Source organism: Rhineura floridana, chromosome 2, assembly GCF_030035675.1.
Source record: "Rhineura floridana isolate rRhiFlo1 chromosome 2, rRhiFlo1.hap2, whole genome shotgun sequence".
Lineage (NCBI taxonomy): Eukaryota > Metazoa > Chordata > Lepidosauria > Squamata > Rhineuridae > Rhineura > Rhineura floridana.
The window spans coordinates 94,628,231-94,646,688 of record NC_084481.1 but is presented as its reverse complement, the minus strand read 5'-3'; the positions used below and the strand labels follow the sequence as shown (position 1 = coordinate 94,646,688).

General features: G+C 46.0%; 1 protein-coding gene across 1 annotated transcript in view; it reads right to left on the bottom strand.

Annotated features, from left to right (window-relative positions):
• Nucleotides 1-18,458, bottom strand: part of PLEKHG3 (pleckstrin homology and RhoGEF domain containing G3) — a 33,996-nt gene that overhangs the window by 4,286 nt on the left and 11,252 nt on the right. Inside the window, exons 7-18 of the mRNA XM_061609487.1 lie at nt 18,275-18,406; nt 14,578-14,760; nt 13,098-13,190; nt 12,503-12,589; nt 11,927-11,960; nt 11,442-11,546; nt 6,316-6,387; nt 5,255-5,293; nt 4,567-4,574; nt 3,943-4,152; nt 2,766-2,858; nt 681-2,142 (exon numbers count right to left, since the gene is read on the bottom strand). Coding sequence (XP_061465471.1) covers nt 681-2,142; nt 2,766-2,858; nt 3,943-4,152; nt 4,567-4,574; nt 5,255-5,293; nt 6,316-6,387; nt 11,442-11,546; nt 11,927-11,960; nt 12,503-12,589; nt 13,098-13,190; nt 14,578-14,760; nt 18,275-18,406 — 2,518 coding nt within the window. The remainder of the gene's footprint in view (nt 1-680; nt 2,143-2,765; nt 2,859-3,942; nt 4,153-4,566; nt 4,575-5,254; nt 5,294-6,315; nt 6,388-11,441; nt 11,547-11,926; nt 11,961-12,502; nt 12,590-13,097; nt 13,191-14,577; nt 14,761-18,274; nt 18,407-18,458) is intronic.

Sequence of the window (18,458 nt, the reverse complement as noted above, 5' to 3'; positions counted from 1 at the left end):
AAAGGTCCGGCTGCTTCCCTCACTGATTACATTTAGGTGAGCATTAAAGTTTTCTTATTCTGCAAGAGACATTTTAAATTTGTATCTGCTAAGTGGATTTGTTTGCAGTTCTGTTTTAACATTCTCTATTTTTACTTTTTGTTTTCCAGGATTTTAATTCTGTAAACTGTTTTGGGGAGCCCTTCTGAGGGCTAAAGAATGGGATAGAAATAATTGTATAAAAACAAAATAAACCTGATTTCAGGGTCTATTCTGTAACAAGTTCTGGAGAGAGATGGGACTGTGACTGTCAGAATTGAGCTATAAACTGTTTGGCAGGCAAATAGAACCTTCTACTATTATTTGTAAAAGCATATTTCAGTATTTTTTTTAAATGTGGATCTTAAAACATTTTATACATTATATTTTAAAAGTGTTTATTTTTGAAACTCCAGGTATTGTAACTGCTGGGTAGTTAGGTGTATTTTTTAAACCTGCTTATTTTTTAAACCTGCTTGGAGCTCAAGAGGATAGCACAAGTCATTAATCAAAAATGTAAAAGAAGTCATAATAAATCATTTCCTACATCTATTCTCACAGCAACCCTGCTAGTGGTGGCCCCTAGACATTGCTGTAAGCCACATAATGGGAACAATGACGGCCTGCCTGCAACAACACAATGTCCTCTGGGCAATACATACCCTTGCATTTCTGATCTGCCTCCTGTTGGCCAGTCAAGGTATTGCCCTTCATCTCCTCCTCCACTTCAGCAAGCTGCCTACGTGCTGTGGGCTTGTGGCCCTTCATTCGAAGGCTGTACTGACGAGCCAGCTGGTAGACCTTGTTCTTCGCCTTCTCTGCATCCGTCAGGTGGGCCAGCTGCATTATACGTGGGTGCAACCGAGGGAGGTATCGATCTTGCTCATAGCCCCCTAGCTCTTGCGCCAGTTTCCTGGCTGGCCTAGAGGGCATGGCCTGCTCCATAGGAGACTTGCTCTCAGGGGAGGGCACAGCTGACTCCTCTGTTATGGCTCCAAGATCCTCATCCTCCAGGATGAGAAGTGGCTCGTGAAGGTGAAAGCCATTCTCCTGGCTCCTGAGCCTGTCTTTCAAAGATGGCTCAGCATGCCGTGGAGAGGAGCCCCCAGTCGCCTGCCTATTTGCTGCGCCTGTCCTGTGGCCACCTTCAACTCTTCTACTCCAGCGCTCTCCGCTTGATTTTTCCATCTCCTCCCAGATTTTAATCATCTCGGTTGGGGGCCTGAATTCTGCTTCAGTGATGGGCACAGGGTTTTCATCAGAGGCTGCTTCAGAACGGGAGGCCTGTAACCCACTCGCAGGCCTATTTGACAGCACCCAGGCTGCCATCCGACCAGCCCCGCTGCTGACAGAGGGGCCCAGCCTCTTCCTCTTCAGAACTTCCTGCTCAGGCTCTGGCTGGGGAAGGCTGTTGATCCTGAAGACAGAATTCCTCACCAGCCCTTTGGGGATGTAGGAGAGGCTTTCTCGCCGCCTAACACTGAAGCCAGCATCTTGATGCTCAGCATAATCATAGTAGTTCTTGATCTTGTCCAACAGCAGTCGGTCCTGCTGGGACAGCATGGACTCCTTCCGTCTGCATGACGTGCAGTCAGTCTCAACCAGGCCGGGCCAGGCCTCCGCAGTGGGGGCGCTGCTAGGCTCAGCTGGGGGCTCTTGCAGCAGGCTGCAGGCCTGGGAGTCGGTGGTGCTGTTTTTGCAACACGCGGCCTTCTCGCTGCCATCCAGGCTCAGCACACTGCTGCTGCGGCTGGCCTGCTTGGGTGTCAGGCAGCCCTTCCCCTCGTCAAGTGCCAGGCTGCTGCGGCGAGAGAGGCTGCTTGCAAAGCGCTCCGCAATGATACTGGCCTGAGCCAGCACAGAGAAGGGGAGGATGCTTCTGGCCTGGGGCACACATCCATCCTCTTCCTCCTCCTCTTCCTCCTCACTGCTAAGTGGCTTCAGTTCTTCTGCATTTTCAGTGGGCTCCAGACCATCTTCACATCGGCTCAGGGACCCCTGCTGGTCTGCCAGGATCGGCTCCAGATTGCCCGTTGACTCAGGATCTGAAGGACTCTCTTCCAGGCACTCTTCCTTAAGGGAAGAAGGTTCTAAGACCCTGCTGAGCTCCAAGGCTGATCGAGCCTGGGAAACACATCACAAAGAGAGAAGGATGAAATGTTTCATGTATTTACTGCATATAAGCCAAAACGGTGGTCTTGCAGAATGCAAGTGAGTAAATAGTTTAAAAGCTAAGTTAACAGTTACTACTCAAATGCAGCGAACTCTGGAGCTCAGTGAAGATGTTGGGTTTTAAGGCAGGAAACATACCAGCCCCTAAGTTGGCTCAATAGCAGTACTCATTTTGTACGTTGTATCCTTTGGGACCAACATATACAGTCTACTAGAGAGGATAGGGCACAGAGTACCCAATACAGAAGCAGAGAATGGTAAGGCAAGATGTTAGACTGACAGGCGCACAGAAGAGAGCCTTTTCAGCTGTGGCCCCCAAGCTTTGGAATACCCTACCCCAAGAAGCCCGCTCTGCTCCCTCCCTGATAGTTTTCCAGAGAATTCTGAAAACAATCTTGTTCCAGAGAGCCTTTGGGAGGGACTGAAGATAGAGCCTAACACTGACTTTATGCCTTCTATGTTAATTTTTACCTCTGTAGTCTATGTTAATTTTTACCTCTCTCTCTATATACATATGCTCTACCACTGAACTACAGCACATCACCTAACACCACATTTGCCACCCACCCACGCACCTTTGGGACAGATGACACACTATCCACGATCCTGTTTTTCTCACTACTGCTGCCTGGAGACTGACATTGTTTGGACCCTTCTTGTGTCTTAGCCTGAACAAAAATAGAAATATAGTTAGAGAGTCAAGGTCATGCTACTGGGAAGGAATGACTGTATTTATACAGGATGAGAGTAACCAAACATCCCTAGCAGTTATTTGTCATTCTGAAGCACCTTACAACCCTTATCACATTTAGCTTATGGCCATCAGTATTACCATTTTACAGATGAAGGCAGAGAGATCATAGCTCATCCCAGAAAGCTAAAATGCATCAAAAATTGCCACACAGGTCCAAGTCTATTGGACACAGCAACTAAAACCACCTCATTCCACATCCAATAAGCCTTGCAAATGGCAGGTGAACACAAGCGTTGGTGGCTTTGGTGCACTTGCTTGCCCTGGCACAGAAGAGTCTTGCAGTTTGCCACTTAGGCAAGTTTCATTTTCTTCCAGGTAAGCAGCTTTCCAGAGCTGATTCTTTATGTGTCTTGCAACACTTTGATGTGAACAGCTGCATGGACTATTTAAAATCTGCAGGCTGATAAACTATCTGCAAGGCCCACAGTTAGTGCTGATCTAGGGATGGTCCAATAGCATAGGCAACAGGACTTGGAAAAGGATCCTGCTTAATATTAAACTTCATCTCATTATTAAGCTGCTAATGTGGTAGAACCTTCCCGGCAAGAGGAAAAGAACTGCAGAAAAGGGACCTCCCACGGATACACAGATGGTAAGACCCAAACAGCCTCTTTTGTTATCAAGCCACAAATCTTGTTAGCCTGTGAAGGACTGCACAAAAGCACCAAGTGAGTCAGTAGCATCACTGAAGGGTTAAAACAGCTGCAAAAACTGCAAGTGCCTCCCTCTCAGTTGGGCCCTCTTGGGCCCAGCCATACAGCCCAGAGCCTGCCCTGTGTCCGATTAACAGGAAGATGGTAGAGAAGACAGCCGAAAGGAATGGAGGGCAGCTGAGAGCCATGCACCAAGCCAGCATGCAGGAGGGAGATGCAGCAGGCGTTGAACAGGCACCTCACCGTGCTGCCCCAGGAGAGAAGCAAAGCGTTGGCCCGATAGTGCCAGCAGTGGAGGACTGCCATCAAAGCGCCTGCAAAGTCCGCCACCTGCTCCGTTCCTACCAGCCTCTCCTCCTCCTCTGCTTCGTCGTCTTCCTCCGCCCCCATCTCTTTCTTGCTGCCATCACTTCCAGCCAACTCTTCCAGAGATTCCCGGGGAAGGGCCTGGTGGTCCTTCTCCTCCTCCTCCTCCACCTGCTGGTGCTGGGGTAAGCTGTTGGGGGTCTGTGAAGGTTCCCCAAACTCCAAAAGGGCTCCGTCACTATCTGCATGCTATATGCCGTGGGGGCAAGCAAGGGCTCCTTTTAGAAAGGCCCCCATGCTGGGACACCTGTGGGAGGACATCACTTGGGGTGCATTTCCTCCCCCTTCAAACTGGGTCGCCTGTGCTTGCGGCCTACTCAACAGAGGAGCAGAAGCACACGGCTCAGAGCAGCGGAGAACTTCCTGCCCACTCTTTGGGAGATTACAGGTGTGAGCAAGAAATATCAAGATACTCATTTCATTATTGAAAAGAACACAATATTTATCCCAGAACAGTTTGCCTTTAAGTGGGAATTTTGGTAAGGCACCCAAAGCCAATTGCAAATCACCCAAGACTTTTAGTCCCTTAAAAAAGAAAAAGAAAGCCCATTTCTTTCCTTCCCTCCTGGTATTTTTTTCCCTTCCCAAATTTCTGCATCTTACCTTGAGTCCTGCTGCCAGATTTTAGCACATAAAGAAGAAGAAGAAAAAAAGGCAATTAAGCAAAGGGTGGGGCTTCAGTTCCCCGCCCAGGTATGTACTTTTCCTTCATGATTCCTATTTGCTGGTTCCTGTCATCAATCTCCCTTTCAGGCACACTCTATATAACCAGCAGACACAACAAGCTGACAGAGGACCATTTACATGTGGCTCGATGGGTATCTTACCACAGTCCCTTCCAGGCACTATGGTTTCCTCTGAGAAGGTAGGAGGTCAGCCATAAGACAATGGAAAGCCATTGCTGAAGACACAATTGTGAAAGGAACAATTCAGGCACAGACACTTAGAGCAGAGGTGGGGAACCTGCGACTCTCCAGGTGCTGCTGGACTCTCATAATCAACCATACAACTCCCATTGTAGTCCAACAACTTCCAGAGGGCCACAGGTTTTCCATCCCTGCCTTACAGATCTTTCAGCATCTAAAGTGCCTTGCTTAACGATACAAAAGTGTTCTGGACTTAAAACTGTTGGTTTAAATAAATCTGAGATAGGAGCAGCCATCGGCATAGGACAGACACCTGCCCAAATCCCACCCACGTTAGTCCTGTGAACCTGGACAGGGAAGTCTGGTCAGCACGGAGTCTCTTCCACCCAGTCTGGGGGAAGAAGGGAAGGAGCAAATTCACTCACCTCTATTGCTCAGTTGCTTGAGGATCTGTTTTGTTGGCTCTGTGATGAAAGCAAAGTTTGCAAGATCAGCCCATGAAATGTTGTTGCTACTTCACAGCCCAGAAATGCCCAAGTTGTTCCAGAAAGTGGGGGGGGGGAACCTCAGCACTAGCCTCAGCCCACAACCTCTGCACCTCCAGAAGGAAACACCTTGAAGCATCTGAGCAAAGTGCAGACAGCACTATCTTTCAGTGGGCAGTGGAGAACATGCTTCTCAAATAACACCATCACCAGTCTTGCATTTGCAAGCCACCAACACTAAATGAACGAGGAGGACAAACAGGCCATCAGCTTTATCAAAGCGAACTCTTACTCTTTCTTCCACCCACTCTTCTACAGGTAGGACTGTGTGTATTCCACTAACAAATAAAAATCCAAATTCTGCCCTCCTTAGCAAGTTTGCCTATATTTCTTATTGTGGAGAATTTATTCCGCTTTGAATATACAAGTTTCTACAATAATTTGGATTGGGGAAATGAAAAGAGGGAAGAGCATGTTTTAATATGCACTGATCTAGAATTAATCTAAGTAAGAAAATATGAAGATGGAATTATATTTGGTAACTTACAGATGTGACCAGATTTTTGAACTGAGTTGCCTGCATACTGTAATTAGTATCATTCTTGATATATGATGCATGGATTAACTGAAACATTATTCTCCTTGCAGAACATGGCATTTTCTATGCAAACTTCGCTAAATGAAATAACTATGTAGGTTTTGTAATTAGTTGTATATGTGACAAAACAAAAAGAGAAAAATGGGATTCTTACAACGCCGGGTTCTAGGTCACATCCCCAAGTTGTGGATCCTTGGAATAAACACAGCCCTACCTATAGAACTTTAAGAGCCAGTATCATCTGTTAACCAGGCATGTTTATTCAGCTTCTTGTCCAGGAGGCAAAGCATATGCCCAGAACTTATTATTCCAGCATTAGCTTTGACCCAATGACCTCCACTTGCTTGCTCCCAGCCCCACAACACCAGGCTGCAGAGACATGCTAAATTAGTGGAGCCCGCACCAGATTTCCTGCGGCCTTTACGCCCAAGTCCATCTAGGAGCCTCTTAGCAGTGTTTTTGCCACGGAAAGGTTCTAAGGATAGGACATAAGATGCCTGTTAGAGCCAATACCATTCTCCTGGGTACATTACTGAAGCCCTGAACCACTCTAGGGATATCCTCTCTCAATGGAGGGGTGGACCTGGACCACTGTCAGCAGTCAGTATCCTTGAGCAGCTGCTGAGGATCCATTGCTACCACCACTGCTGGCCTGGATTCCCATTTGGCACTTTGAAGAGCACTCAGGATCTGTCAATAAATTGCCCACAATGCCCCAAAGCAATGTACTGGGGGCAACAACGACAACTGTCTGACACTCAGAGGAGTAACACTGCCTGCTGATTGTGGGGGAGGGGTGCATCAGAGGGCCCTATGCCGTCACTAACCGTGGGGTAGATTAAATTGAATTTGTAGGGTCTTCTTCCAACTCTTTTAGGCTTCTAGATAATTATTTTCATGGCACAATTAACATTCTGCTGTTGCAACACTCTTGTTGCAAGGGACCCAGACATCAAGATCACAATAGCTGTTTAAGAGAGACCCATTTTCTCATCACTCTTGCATAAGCCCTTTAACGCTCTTGAAAGATGGTAAGCTGCAGATGCCCACCAAAAGATCTTCTAGTGAGTCACCTTTAGAAGCTGCCTAGGTTTGCAGCAACCAAGATTTGAGCTCAGCAGTTCTCTCTTGGCACAGCAATCAAGATTGAGGTTATGCACCCACAACCTTATCACACTTTTACATGTCACAAACTCAGCTCAACACACAAGCTTCTACCACAGGTATGATGCGCCAAAGAAGGCACTGGGTTTTGCAAAGTTTACATCCTGTAAGTTGTTGTTGGCAACAAGAACACCCTTTGTTGGGGGTAAGAAGTCAAGTAGGGACAAAAGGAATTCAGAACTGCTTCCACGTTTTGTCACAAAATTACATCATCCATGAGTCAATGAAATGGAACCAGCCTGCCCTGTCTTGGACAAGCTTGCCTGACACAGTGGTGAAAGAAGGTTGTTCTATACACCAAGCTGAAGAGCAGTCAAAGAGGACAGAAGGGGGGGTGCCACGAGTTCAGTGGTAGACTTCCCAATTCAGTCCCCAGATTATCCAGTGAAAAAGGATTTCAGGTAGAAGGAACAAGAAAGACCTCTACCCGAGTGCCTGGAAAACTGACTCAGATCAGGGTAGTGGACAATACTCATGCAGACGGAGGTCTGGCCCCACTGAAGTATATCAGCTACATATATTCGAGGTAGGGTGTCCACCTATCCTGGCCTCCTGAATTTGAAAGCAGCTTGACCTGAATGTCATAGAAGAATGACAGATACCTTAAGAGCATGAAAAGTTTTACTAGAAAGCCTTTGTCAACTTGGCACCCTCCAGAGGTTTTGAACTACAACCCCCATCAACCCAATCCAGCATGCTTTGCCTGGGGCTGATGGGAGTTGTAGTCCAAAATCTTTGGAGGGAGCTAGGTTGGCAAAGACTATTGTAAGAGAGGCACTGTTGGATCAGATCAAAAGGTTTATCTAACCCAGTATCCTGTTGCCAAAAAGTGATCAGACAAGTGCCTCCAGGATACCCAACAAAGAGAGGAAAAACAGCAGTCTCAAGTTAGCTCCATCAGTGATTATGACCTGCAATTAACCAGGCCAACTCTGCACTTCCTAGCATTTTCTCATTCACCACCTTCTTAAGCAATCACAGTCTTCTGCAATTCTCCACGCACTCTCTCCACTACTCTCCATTCCAATCTTGTCCGTGTGTTTGTATGTGAGTGAAAGAATGAGAGAACAATACAAACAGTATCTTGCAAAGGTAATCCGACCCCGACCAATGCTATCATATTACTGAATTACAAATGGTACATTGTATGATATTTTATTTTGAAACACTGAAATTCAAAATCAATTATTGTAAGTTGACATTGGTTTTATGTTGGGAAAGGTTTGTAAGAAACATAAAAAACTGAAACATGTTGCTTGCATAAGTATTCAACCCCTGTGCTGTGGGAGCTCCTAGTTTACACAGATGAAAGAAAGTGCCCCGTCGAGGACACAATTACCTTACCATTGGCCTCCACCTGTGAATCATTAAAATTGCTGTCACATTGTCAGGATAAAACCCCCACTGTTGAAGGATCGTTGGTCAGGCTATGGATCTGAAGGAAAATGAAGACCAAAGAGCATTCTACAGAAGTGAGAGATAATGTAATACAAATGCATAGATGAGGAAAAGGGTAAAAATAGTATCCAAATGTTTGGCTATCCCAGTGAGCATAGTTGGATTAATAATCAGGAATGGAAGCTGCATCACACCACCCAGGCACTGCCAAAAAAAGGCCATTCCTCAAAACTCAGTGCTCAACCAAGAGACTTGTGAGAGAAGCCACAGAGAGGCCAACAATCACTTTGAAGGAGCTACAGAGTTCAGTGGCTGGCAGTGGAGTAATGGTGCACCAGTCAACATATCAAGAGCTCTGCATAAGACTGGCCTGTATGGGAGGGTGGCAAGAAAGAAGCCGTTACTCAAAAGTACCATCTGAAAGCACGTCTGGAGTTTGCCAGAAAATATGAGAGTGCCCCAGCTGCGATGTGGGAAAAGGTTTTGTCATCAGATGAGATCAAGATAGAGCTTTTTAGCCAAAACTCAAAGCACTATGTGTAGCACAGACCTAACCCTGCTCACGCCTCAAGACACAGCATCCCTACAGTGAAGGATGGTGGTGGCAGCAGCATCATGCTGTGGGGATGCTTCTCGTCAGCAGGGATTGGGCATCTTGTTAAAATAGAAGGAAGAATGAATGGAGCAAAATACAGAGAAATACTGCAAGAGAATCTGCTTCAGTTCACTAAAAAACTGAACCCTGGGCAATTCACTTTTCAGCAGGACAATGATCCCAAGCACAAGGCCAAAGCAACATTGGTGTGGCTCAAGAAAAAAAGGTGAATCTCCTCCAGTGGCCCAGTCAAAGTCCTGATCTCAATCACATGGAGAATCTGTGGCGCTGTTTGAAAACTGCGGTCCACAAGTAATGCCCAACCAATCTGAACAACCTGCAGCGAATCTGCCAAGAAGAATAGGCCAAAATCCCCCTGACACTATATGCAAAGTTGGTATATACCTACCCCAAAAGGCTTAAAGCTGTTATTACAGTGAAAGGTGGCTCTACCAAATATTAATGTGTGGGGGTTGAATACTTATGCAAGCAACATGTTTCAGTTTTTTATGTTTCTTACAAACCTTTCCCAACATAAAACCAATGTCACCTTACAATATTTGATTTTGAGTTTGTGTTTCAAAATAAAATATCATACTGAATGAAATTACAGTGTACCATTTGTAATTCAGTAATATGAGAGCATTGGTCAGGGGTCTGATTACTTTTGCAAGGCACTGCAGATTCCACTACTGAAGAACAAAAAGTGCAAAACAGACACCAACATCCTTTTTATTACTGGGTTAACATTTGCTGGTATTGGAACATGGAAGCTCCCAAGCTACGTTCCTTGTCTTCGGAAGCTGAGAAGATACTGCTTATAGTATCAACAGGGACTGAATTATTCTTCATTGCAGGCTTTAGGCAGGCAGACATTATGTTAATGTGTATAGATAAAGCTAATTCTAAACCTCAATAAGAAACCTATAGGCTGCACTAGCAGCCTAACACCTGCAGCCTAACATGCTCATAGCAATGACCTCCAGTCATTCCTTTCCCCATCCCTGTTCAGGAATGCCTGTTAGGGTGCTAGTGGGAAGATACACCAGGGTGCTGCACAAGCCAAACGGCAAAGCTGTCAAACCACAAGGCTTTGCTGGTCACGCTCTGCCTCTTTTCTGTTGCTATAGCCTTAGGTCATCTCTCACAGTTTCCTAGGTCTTCCCTCCCTTCTTCCTTTTCTCAAACTCCAAATTTCACTGTTTTAAAATAACATTAATCTCATCCTTATCTCTACTGCTGATTTATTTCACTTATCTGGAGTGTATATACATCCCACCTACTAATTCAAGGCAGTTTATGATGTATTTCAAATACAACAAAACAGACAAGTGGTAGTATGGGGGGGGGCAGGTGTATGCAAAGTCTTCCCCGCAGATGTTCCAGTTGCCATTCCACTTCTCAATCTCTAGGCCATGGCAGATCTCAAGAGGAAATGGCCACTGGCGCACCCTGAAGTTCATCTCTTACAGGCAGGACTTTGTCACCCAGGCGGCCACTGCCAATGTCTCTCTTGGTTTAGGCTTCTGGTGGCAGACACAAGAGGGACCAGGTCAGGGGCGGGGGGGGGTGAGAGGCAAAGGTGTTTCCAAGCATGTTCCAACTCTGAATCATTTGTTTCTGAAACAGAGGTTCAAAACAGACAGGAGAATGGGGCCCACTGCTTACCAGTACAAGACTTTATTTTAGCTCTACGCGTTCTGGGGTGAAATGCTCATTCTTCAGGAGCTATCCTATCTTACCATAAGATCTTTTGTGTTCATGTATGTAAAAATGTTTATGGTATGATAGGATAGCTCCCGAATGAGGAGTATTTCATTCTGGAACACATACAGCTGAAATAAAAGAGTGTTGTGCCAGTAAGCCCAGGGCCCTGTTCTCCTGTCTGTTTTGATTTCTCGTAGAGCTTTCCCTGCCCCCACCGCTCTTCCTGCACGCTGAAGTGGATGTGACAAGTTCAGAGTGACACTAAAAGGAACATTCCCATAGAACTGCCCAGAACAAACAAGAGTGCGTTCTCTCAGCATGCTCTGTATGTGTGTGCGGTATGCCAGAGGTCATCAGGCCTTGGCAGAGTAAATGCGTGAGCACTTGTCAGCTGCACTAAGCTCTTGCACCAAATCTGAATGGCTGACATCTTCATCAATAACCACAACAGACCACTGGAGAAGCCACTAGGGAAAATAAAAGATTCTTACCTAAAGGGTCCAGAGGATATTTGGGCACTGTGATTCTGTAATCAAATGCTGCTCAGCATATATTCATGAGCAACCATATACCCAAAATATCCCATGAGGACATAGTAACAGCAACTTCCCTCACACAGACACTGGCTGCTTGGATAGGTACATACCTACCCCTGCCCCATTTACCTGACTGCCGGCGCCCCTGCCGGCCATGTTGAGGAATGTCTTCTGTAGGCTGGTATGACCAAGACTTCTTCAGCCGCTCTGGACTGTATTTGTAATGTGGAGGATCTGAAAGGAGGAGGCAGAGGAGGAGGAGGAAGTGTCTGAAAGCCTGCTAACTGGCCCCCTTGGTATGACCAAGCCCCAGCATGTATGAACCAAGCTCACACCACCTTACTTGCCTGCTATTCCCTGAATGTTACATGCAGTGGCAGAAGCTCCAGCAAGCAAACTCAACTCAGGGGGATGACACACAGTCTGCTTATTGTCGCATCCTACATTGTGTAATCTCCCCAAACCAGATGACAGAACCTAACCCCATGAGACAGGGTACATTCTTAGCCTTGAGCGGAGTCATTCTATCTACTGGCTTGCTCTGCTGATGACACAGCAGGCAGGAGGAAGGTTCCAGAAAACAAGCTATTGAGACAAAAATAATGGAAACTTACAGTACGAGTCCATTTCCAAGATGGCTTCTTTGGCCTGAAGAAAATAAAGTATTGGATTTAGCACTAAACTGAGGAGAAAAAGGAAAGTCACAATCCTGAAAGCTAAGGCGAGTTGCCAACCCTCTTCTCTCCCCTAAAGAAGAGCAGAGATAGAACAGGTGAAAGGAGGTTCCCCTCAGCCCCATCTCCCTGGTACACTAGGAACAAATTCCTCTGTGACTGTTCCAGACATTCATCTCTTTCTCTGTTGGAGAAAGGAGCAAGACAAAATGCCAAACCTGTCATACCCACATTATGGAAGCTCTTTGGCCTAGGCATTGCTTGACCCCATCATGGAGAACGTGGCTGGGCTTTGGATGGTTTGGTAAACAGAGCCAATTAAGTATACTCATGACCCAGAAAAGAACTTTGGTGGGTGGCAAAGATGTTCAGAAGAATGAGCAGTCTACCTCACCCCCACAAAATGACATTTCTTTGGACGTGGCTCAGGCTGAGAGAAAGGCAGAAAACTCCATGGGGTCTCTGGCATCCATTCTACAGGCAAGCTAAGGGCAAGGAAGGGGAGCTTCCACCTACTTTCTGAGGAATGATGGCATGGTGATTTTCCAGGATCAAGCGCTTGATGTGGTGAGTCCAAACTCGCTTCTCCTCCCCTGATTTGGCCTGGTAACAAAAATACACCTCATGAGTGGTGAAAGCCAGAATGACTCATCAGATTCAGCTACAACTCAGCCGTTTGAGACCTGCCACTCTCATGGCTGTTATCATGCCAATGCGTACACCATAACTCCTTCCCAAACCTGCTCAATACTACCAACGCCACCTTCTCCAGCACTTAACACCACAAACTCTTACAAGGATCCCCACTTAGCATTCATCAATTCCTCCAGACATTGGCAATCCTCCACCAAACTAGCCTAATCCCTTACTCGCATCCTCTTCCAACACAAAGTCTGACCCTTGCATTCTCCACAATGAAACCCACCAGGATCTTGTTCCCCCCAATTCTTTTACTGGCCCCCTCTTTCCACTCCGCACCTGCCTTCTTCCACCATCAGCACAACCAGGCTGCCCACCCTGCACTGTACACCCCATCCCAGATTACTGTCTCTGCACCTTGCCCCCAAATGGCTTTCAACCCCCTTGTAAGGCCAGTGGCTCATCTCCTCACCTGGATGTTGTGCTGCTGCTTGCTGTGCTTGTAATGGGCGACAGTGAAGCACAGAGAGTCTCGGGTGCTCTCAATCAGCATCAGGGAGGAGCACTGCAGGAGCAGAGGGAGACACATCAACACTACGTACCCATCACAGCTTCAACAACCACCAAATCCATCATCTCTGCATCATTTGAGGACGGTTGAGATAAACAGGGAGGCATCCTCAGTGGCTGCCCCTCCACTGAAGTGCAACTTCCTAAAGTGTCACAAAGTCTTTTACACATGATCAGCCTGTGGTGGCCAAGGACAGGGTGTTGTGAGGGTTGAGTTACATGCTGTTGTTCTCAGTTCCTGTGCCTTTGGGTTATGGAGTGGGCTACGCATATAATTATCAAAGTGTTTGGTGGACAGAAAGATAAAGCATAGCCATGGCAAGAAGAAAGCAAAGAGAGAGGAGACTGGAATGAAATTTGGAGCAGTCACTTCACTGCATTGAATGTTGGGCCACTGCAACTTAAATACAATCCAGTAACATGAAAAAGGGAGACGGCCCCTCTTCTTTGGCTATGTGGAAATAATGGCACACCCACTCATCTCATATCCTTTTACTTGTAATTAATCAGTATGGAAGAGCTACCACCCCTTCCTTTTGGCATTCAAAGTCACTGATGCAGATGAGGCTGTGGAAAAATCCCATTTTCGTGCAACTGGGTGCATTACTCTTCGAAGGGTAACAAATTCATATTGAGTGACTCTCATGTATGTGACCCTTTGAAAAGACCTTCTTCGTACCCCTCACCTACTGGGTTAAACCTAGGATTGTGCTGCAAGAGAGAAGGCAGCAGCAGTGGAAGAGTCAGGTCAGGGAGGTATGTTTGCCTTGAGGCCCTCTATACTGGATCGTAAATTCAAATCTGTTTCAGCTGTTAGGTATCCTAGAAAAAAGAATGAATCATGCCTGCACCTCCTCCTATCCCGATACCCGAGATGCCCTCCTGATCCCTCAAAAATAGGGAGGGAGAACTAATGACACCTAAACATGCACTGCTTACACATATGGATGGGAAAGAAATTCAATTTCGTTTGCATTTAAAGGTGAATCTACCTAATTTTCACTTTCTGAAACAATACAAGAACCAAAAAACAGCCATCCTTTGAAATTCCCAATTCTCCAAATTTTGCAATGCAGTTCTCCAGCTAAGTAAAGTGTACAAAAATGCACATATTAGGAAAAATAACACATAAAAATATGTTACATTAAGGAAAATTGCTTTGCAAAAATGTACATATTAGGCAAAATTGCATACAAATGTGTATATTAGGAGAAATTCACAGTAAACGCTGATGAACTTTATAAGGACTTTAAAAAACGTGAAAATTGATGTGGAAATGTGGGTAAGTGCACTTCAAATTGGAAAATGAGCTGAGAAACCAAAGCTGACAGATTCACCCACCCCAACCTACACAACAGAATCCCAAGGCTGGACGTACTTACTGGAATGAGGCTTTTGTACACATAATGATCTCCCCGCTTCTTTGTTATCAGCAAGATTTTGTCAAACAAGAAGAAAGTTCTCTCATTCCTGACCCGATGGACACGGAAGGTGCCCTCCAGGACAAGCTCTCCATAAGTGGTCAGGTCTGGGCCCTTCCAGTTAATAAGCAATGACTGAATCTCCTGTAAATCAGCAAAAAGGGGGGAAATGCCAGAAAAGAGGCTGAGTGGTGCCATCCCTGACAGGAGTCACTTCAAGGCAACCCCAAAAGAGGGCACCGAGATGCCAGCATCAGTTTGAGTCCCAATTCTGTGACAGAATTCCAGCAGCTTGAGACTTCTTCCCCCTCATGGCACCATGGGCTGCATCCAAAGCTGCGCAAGGAGCATTCCACTCACCCAACGGGACTTCCCCTTCCTCTCCCCATGAGCTCCCAAGAGATTTCAAGGGTGCAGGGTGAGCTTCAGGAGAAAAGAGAGGAGGGGGAAATTTTACAGCACAAGCAGACGTATGCTGAGTGGAACAGGAGCGTTGGATACAACCCTACATATTTAGCATGCAGAATAAATTCATTTCAACCACACTCAGAAGTTATGTTCCTCAAAAGGCATGTGCTATTTATCATTCAAAAACATTCAAAATATTCTCCAAATCTGTCAACAGTCTTAAAAATGAATGTCTAGTATCAATAACAAAATTATCTGAATAGTTTTGTACCCAGAGGACCTCCTTCTTCTGCAAAAGTTAAAGAAGGGAATCTTTCTAACTATTTGTCCCTTTCTTCTACCTACTTTGAAATGTTCTAAGACTCCTCCATACCAGAAAATCGGAAGGTAAATTGGTCCAGTCTAAAAGCAGGCTGTGAGGCTGAACCAAAGACACTAAGGAACAGAAGCCCCAATTTTTATTTATTTTTTGCATTTGTACCCACTCTTCTAATAAGCTATTCAAAACAGCTTTTCTCTCTCTGTCTCTGTGCGTCAATATTCCTTCTGCCATCCACCCCAGTGGTTAAGAACCTGTGGCCCTCCAGATGAACCTGGACCCTCAACTCCCATCAGCCCAGCCAGCAATGCAAATTGTCAGGAGTCGTGGGAGTTACTGTCCAGTAACATCTTGAGGGGACACAGATTCCCCATTTCTGATTATGAGGGTTCTAGTTTTACAGACTAAAGCCAGAAGAGGCATCATAACAAATAATTCAGTCTGAGGTCTGGAATTATTACAGGACATTTCATCAGCAATTCTTGTACCCAGCTTGAAGCACAGTAAAGTGTCATTTGCTATGCAGCCCCCCACAGATCAGGATCTGATCCACAGCTTGTTTAATATAAACCACCAGCCCATAAAGTCCCATTTAGAATTTTGCTCCCATCCTCCTCCTTAGCACTCCACAGACAGCTGCAGGTGGCAACTCTTCATCTTTAGTAACCTGCTCCCTCTTTTTAATCTGTATTTAGTTTCCAGTCTATGAGCAGCAGCATCCCATTGTCTTGCAGATGACTAAAGAACTGATTGCCCAAGATCAAATTAGTTCTCTAGTTATTTTAAAGCCTCCCTATTTTTTCTGCAAGGTATCATCATCACTTTGCTCAAACACCCTGCAGAAGTAAATTAGATGGCTAAAAACAGATGAAAACCAAGGTAAGGCCCAATACCACCACAACCTACAACATCCTACCTGCACTACCAAAACTTCAACAGCACCAAAATTTAAATTCAGAGTTAGGAAATTTGCCATTAAATTGCCCTGGCATTAATGTCGAGTAAGGGTGGGGTCCTCACAGGGGAGTCTGCAAGACTGTATAATGAAGATGACACTTATGTAAAAAAAAAAAGGAAATGAATGCAGGAGCCATGAGAAGATAAGGAATTGTGAGGAAAGCAAACAGGTACAGTACTACATTTAAAATCTGCTCGTGTGCTATTTCAAGGCTATTTGCAGGGCTCAAAGGGTTCAAACCAAGAACCCATTTTCAGAGTCAGGGGTCAGCTCCAGAACTTGTTAAGTATCAAGAAATAAATGTATCTGAGCATATGCAGAGAACCTTTCCCTCACCTCTGAGCAAACGCCACCCTGCCCTACACCACTCATCTTAAATGGGAGCGCTGGGGATACACGAGTGGATTATATCCCAAACCAAAGTGGGTCATAGGTGGCATCACCATATTTTTCTTTTGAGTGTTTGTGCACAGCAGCAAGACAGACAAGGGAGAGTGACCTGAGGCAAAGGAGAACAGACCTCCTCCATCTTTAATAGCCAAGCAGAAAAAGAAATTTCAACAAATGAAACTTTCCTAAACTCTCTGCATAATCAGATGCAAACAGAATTCAGTCTACTGTGTGACTGTTAGTAAGTATAGGAGCCTTATCCTCCCTTAAAATTGGTCACTCTGGAAGGAAAAGCAGAAAAGTGGAGACGTACGATTCAAATCCTGAACAGCAAGTCCCATACTGCTGATTGTATATAAAGGTGGGTCCAAAGTGTGAAAAGGTTTGAAGACTAACATCCTACATCATCTGTAATTAAGAGGAGAGGAGCATTAAGGCAGAGGATGGAACTTTCAGGAAGGCTGGCTAGAGCCTCCCCACATCTCCTTGATGTTAAGCTCCAGATGTATGGGGGATGGGGGGTAGCCAGGGCTGGTGCCAGGCATGATGGCCCTTGGGCACCAGCCTACCCCGGGCCTACAGTGCCCACCCGCACCTACCTCTCCTGCTGCAGTAAATGCTGGCAGTGCTGCGCACGCATGCCTACCATCAACCAAGATGGTAGCCGAGGCATCAGACCCTTAGGGAAGCATCGGCCGCCATCTTGGTTGATGGCACACATCTGCACAGCACAGACAGCAATTATCCCAATGGGAGAGGTAGGTGGGGCATGCAGGTGGGTGTTGCGGGCCTGCACGGTTGTAGGGGGGTGCCTGGGAGCTGCCTCTGTGTGATCCGCAGCAGGGTACGGAGCCGATGCTGCTACGGATCACAGAACAGGAGCGCTACCCACCAACTCTAAGGAGGGGTCCTTCAGGGGCCCCTCTGGGCCCCAGAGACCCTCCGCCAGGGCCCGACCTGGCCACCCTCTGGCGTCAACCCTGGGGGTAGCAGCGTTGTGCAATGACACTTTTGGTGAAAAGCCATGAGGGTTATATGGCCAGTGCAAGACACTGGAAGGCATGTTGCTGTGAAGTGACTGAAATCATGGGAGGAGTGTGGAAAAAATGCAACATAGCAGCAGCAACACCACCACCACACGGGATGTGTGTAAAGAGGTTTGGAGTAAAAAAATTGGAAAACAAGCACTGCAAACTGGAATGGGAAAAAGGGAAAACTGCACAAAAAGCTGCCATTTTACACATAAAGATTCAACAAAGCATTCTTCCTTTTAGTCAGCAATGGTTCCTAGGAGGAAGGCGGGGTTTGGGCTTGGATGAGGAAGGAGAAAAGGAAGCAAAGAAAAAGATAGCAAACCACTAAGACAGTATTGGCATATGATTGCCATTGTGTTTTGCAAGTCAGTTTCATTTGGCTCATAGCATTTAAGATAATTTGAATTTTCTTTCTGGGCTGTGAAAGGTGACATTACCAGATACATCAACCAGGGTGATGATACAAGAGTGACTTGGGTATTGCTACAGTTCTCCAAGCTTGGCAGCACAACAGGCCACACCTCTGTTAACTTTCCCTTTCGAAATTACCTGCAGCCGCACAGCATGCTCATGCTTCCGTTTCATGTCATTGATGTACCAAGCCACACAGGTCATGGTGTCAATGGCCTCTTCCACCACTTCATAGCCATCCTCTTCTATGTCAAAGTGCTTTGCTATCTCCTAGGACAAAACCACATTAAAAAGGTAAGCCAAGAACTGCAAGGCTCACCAA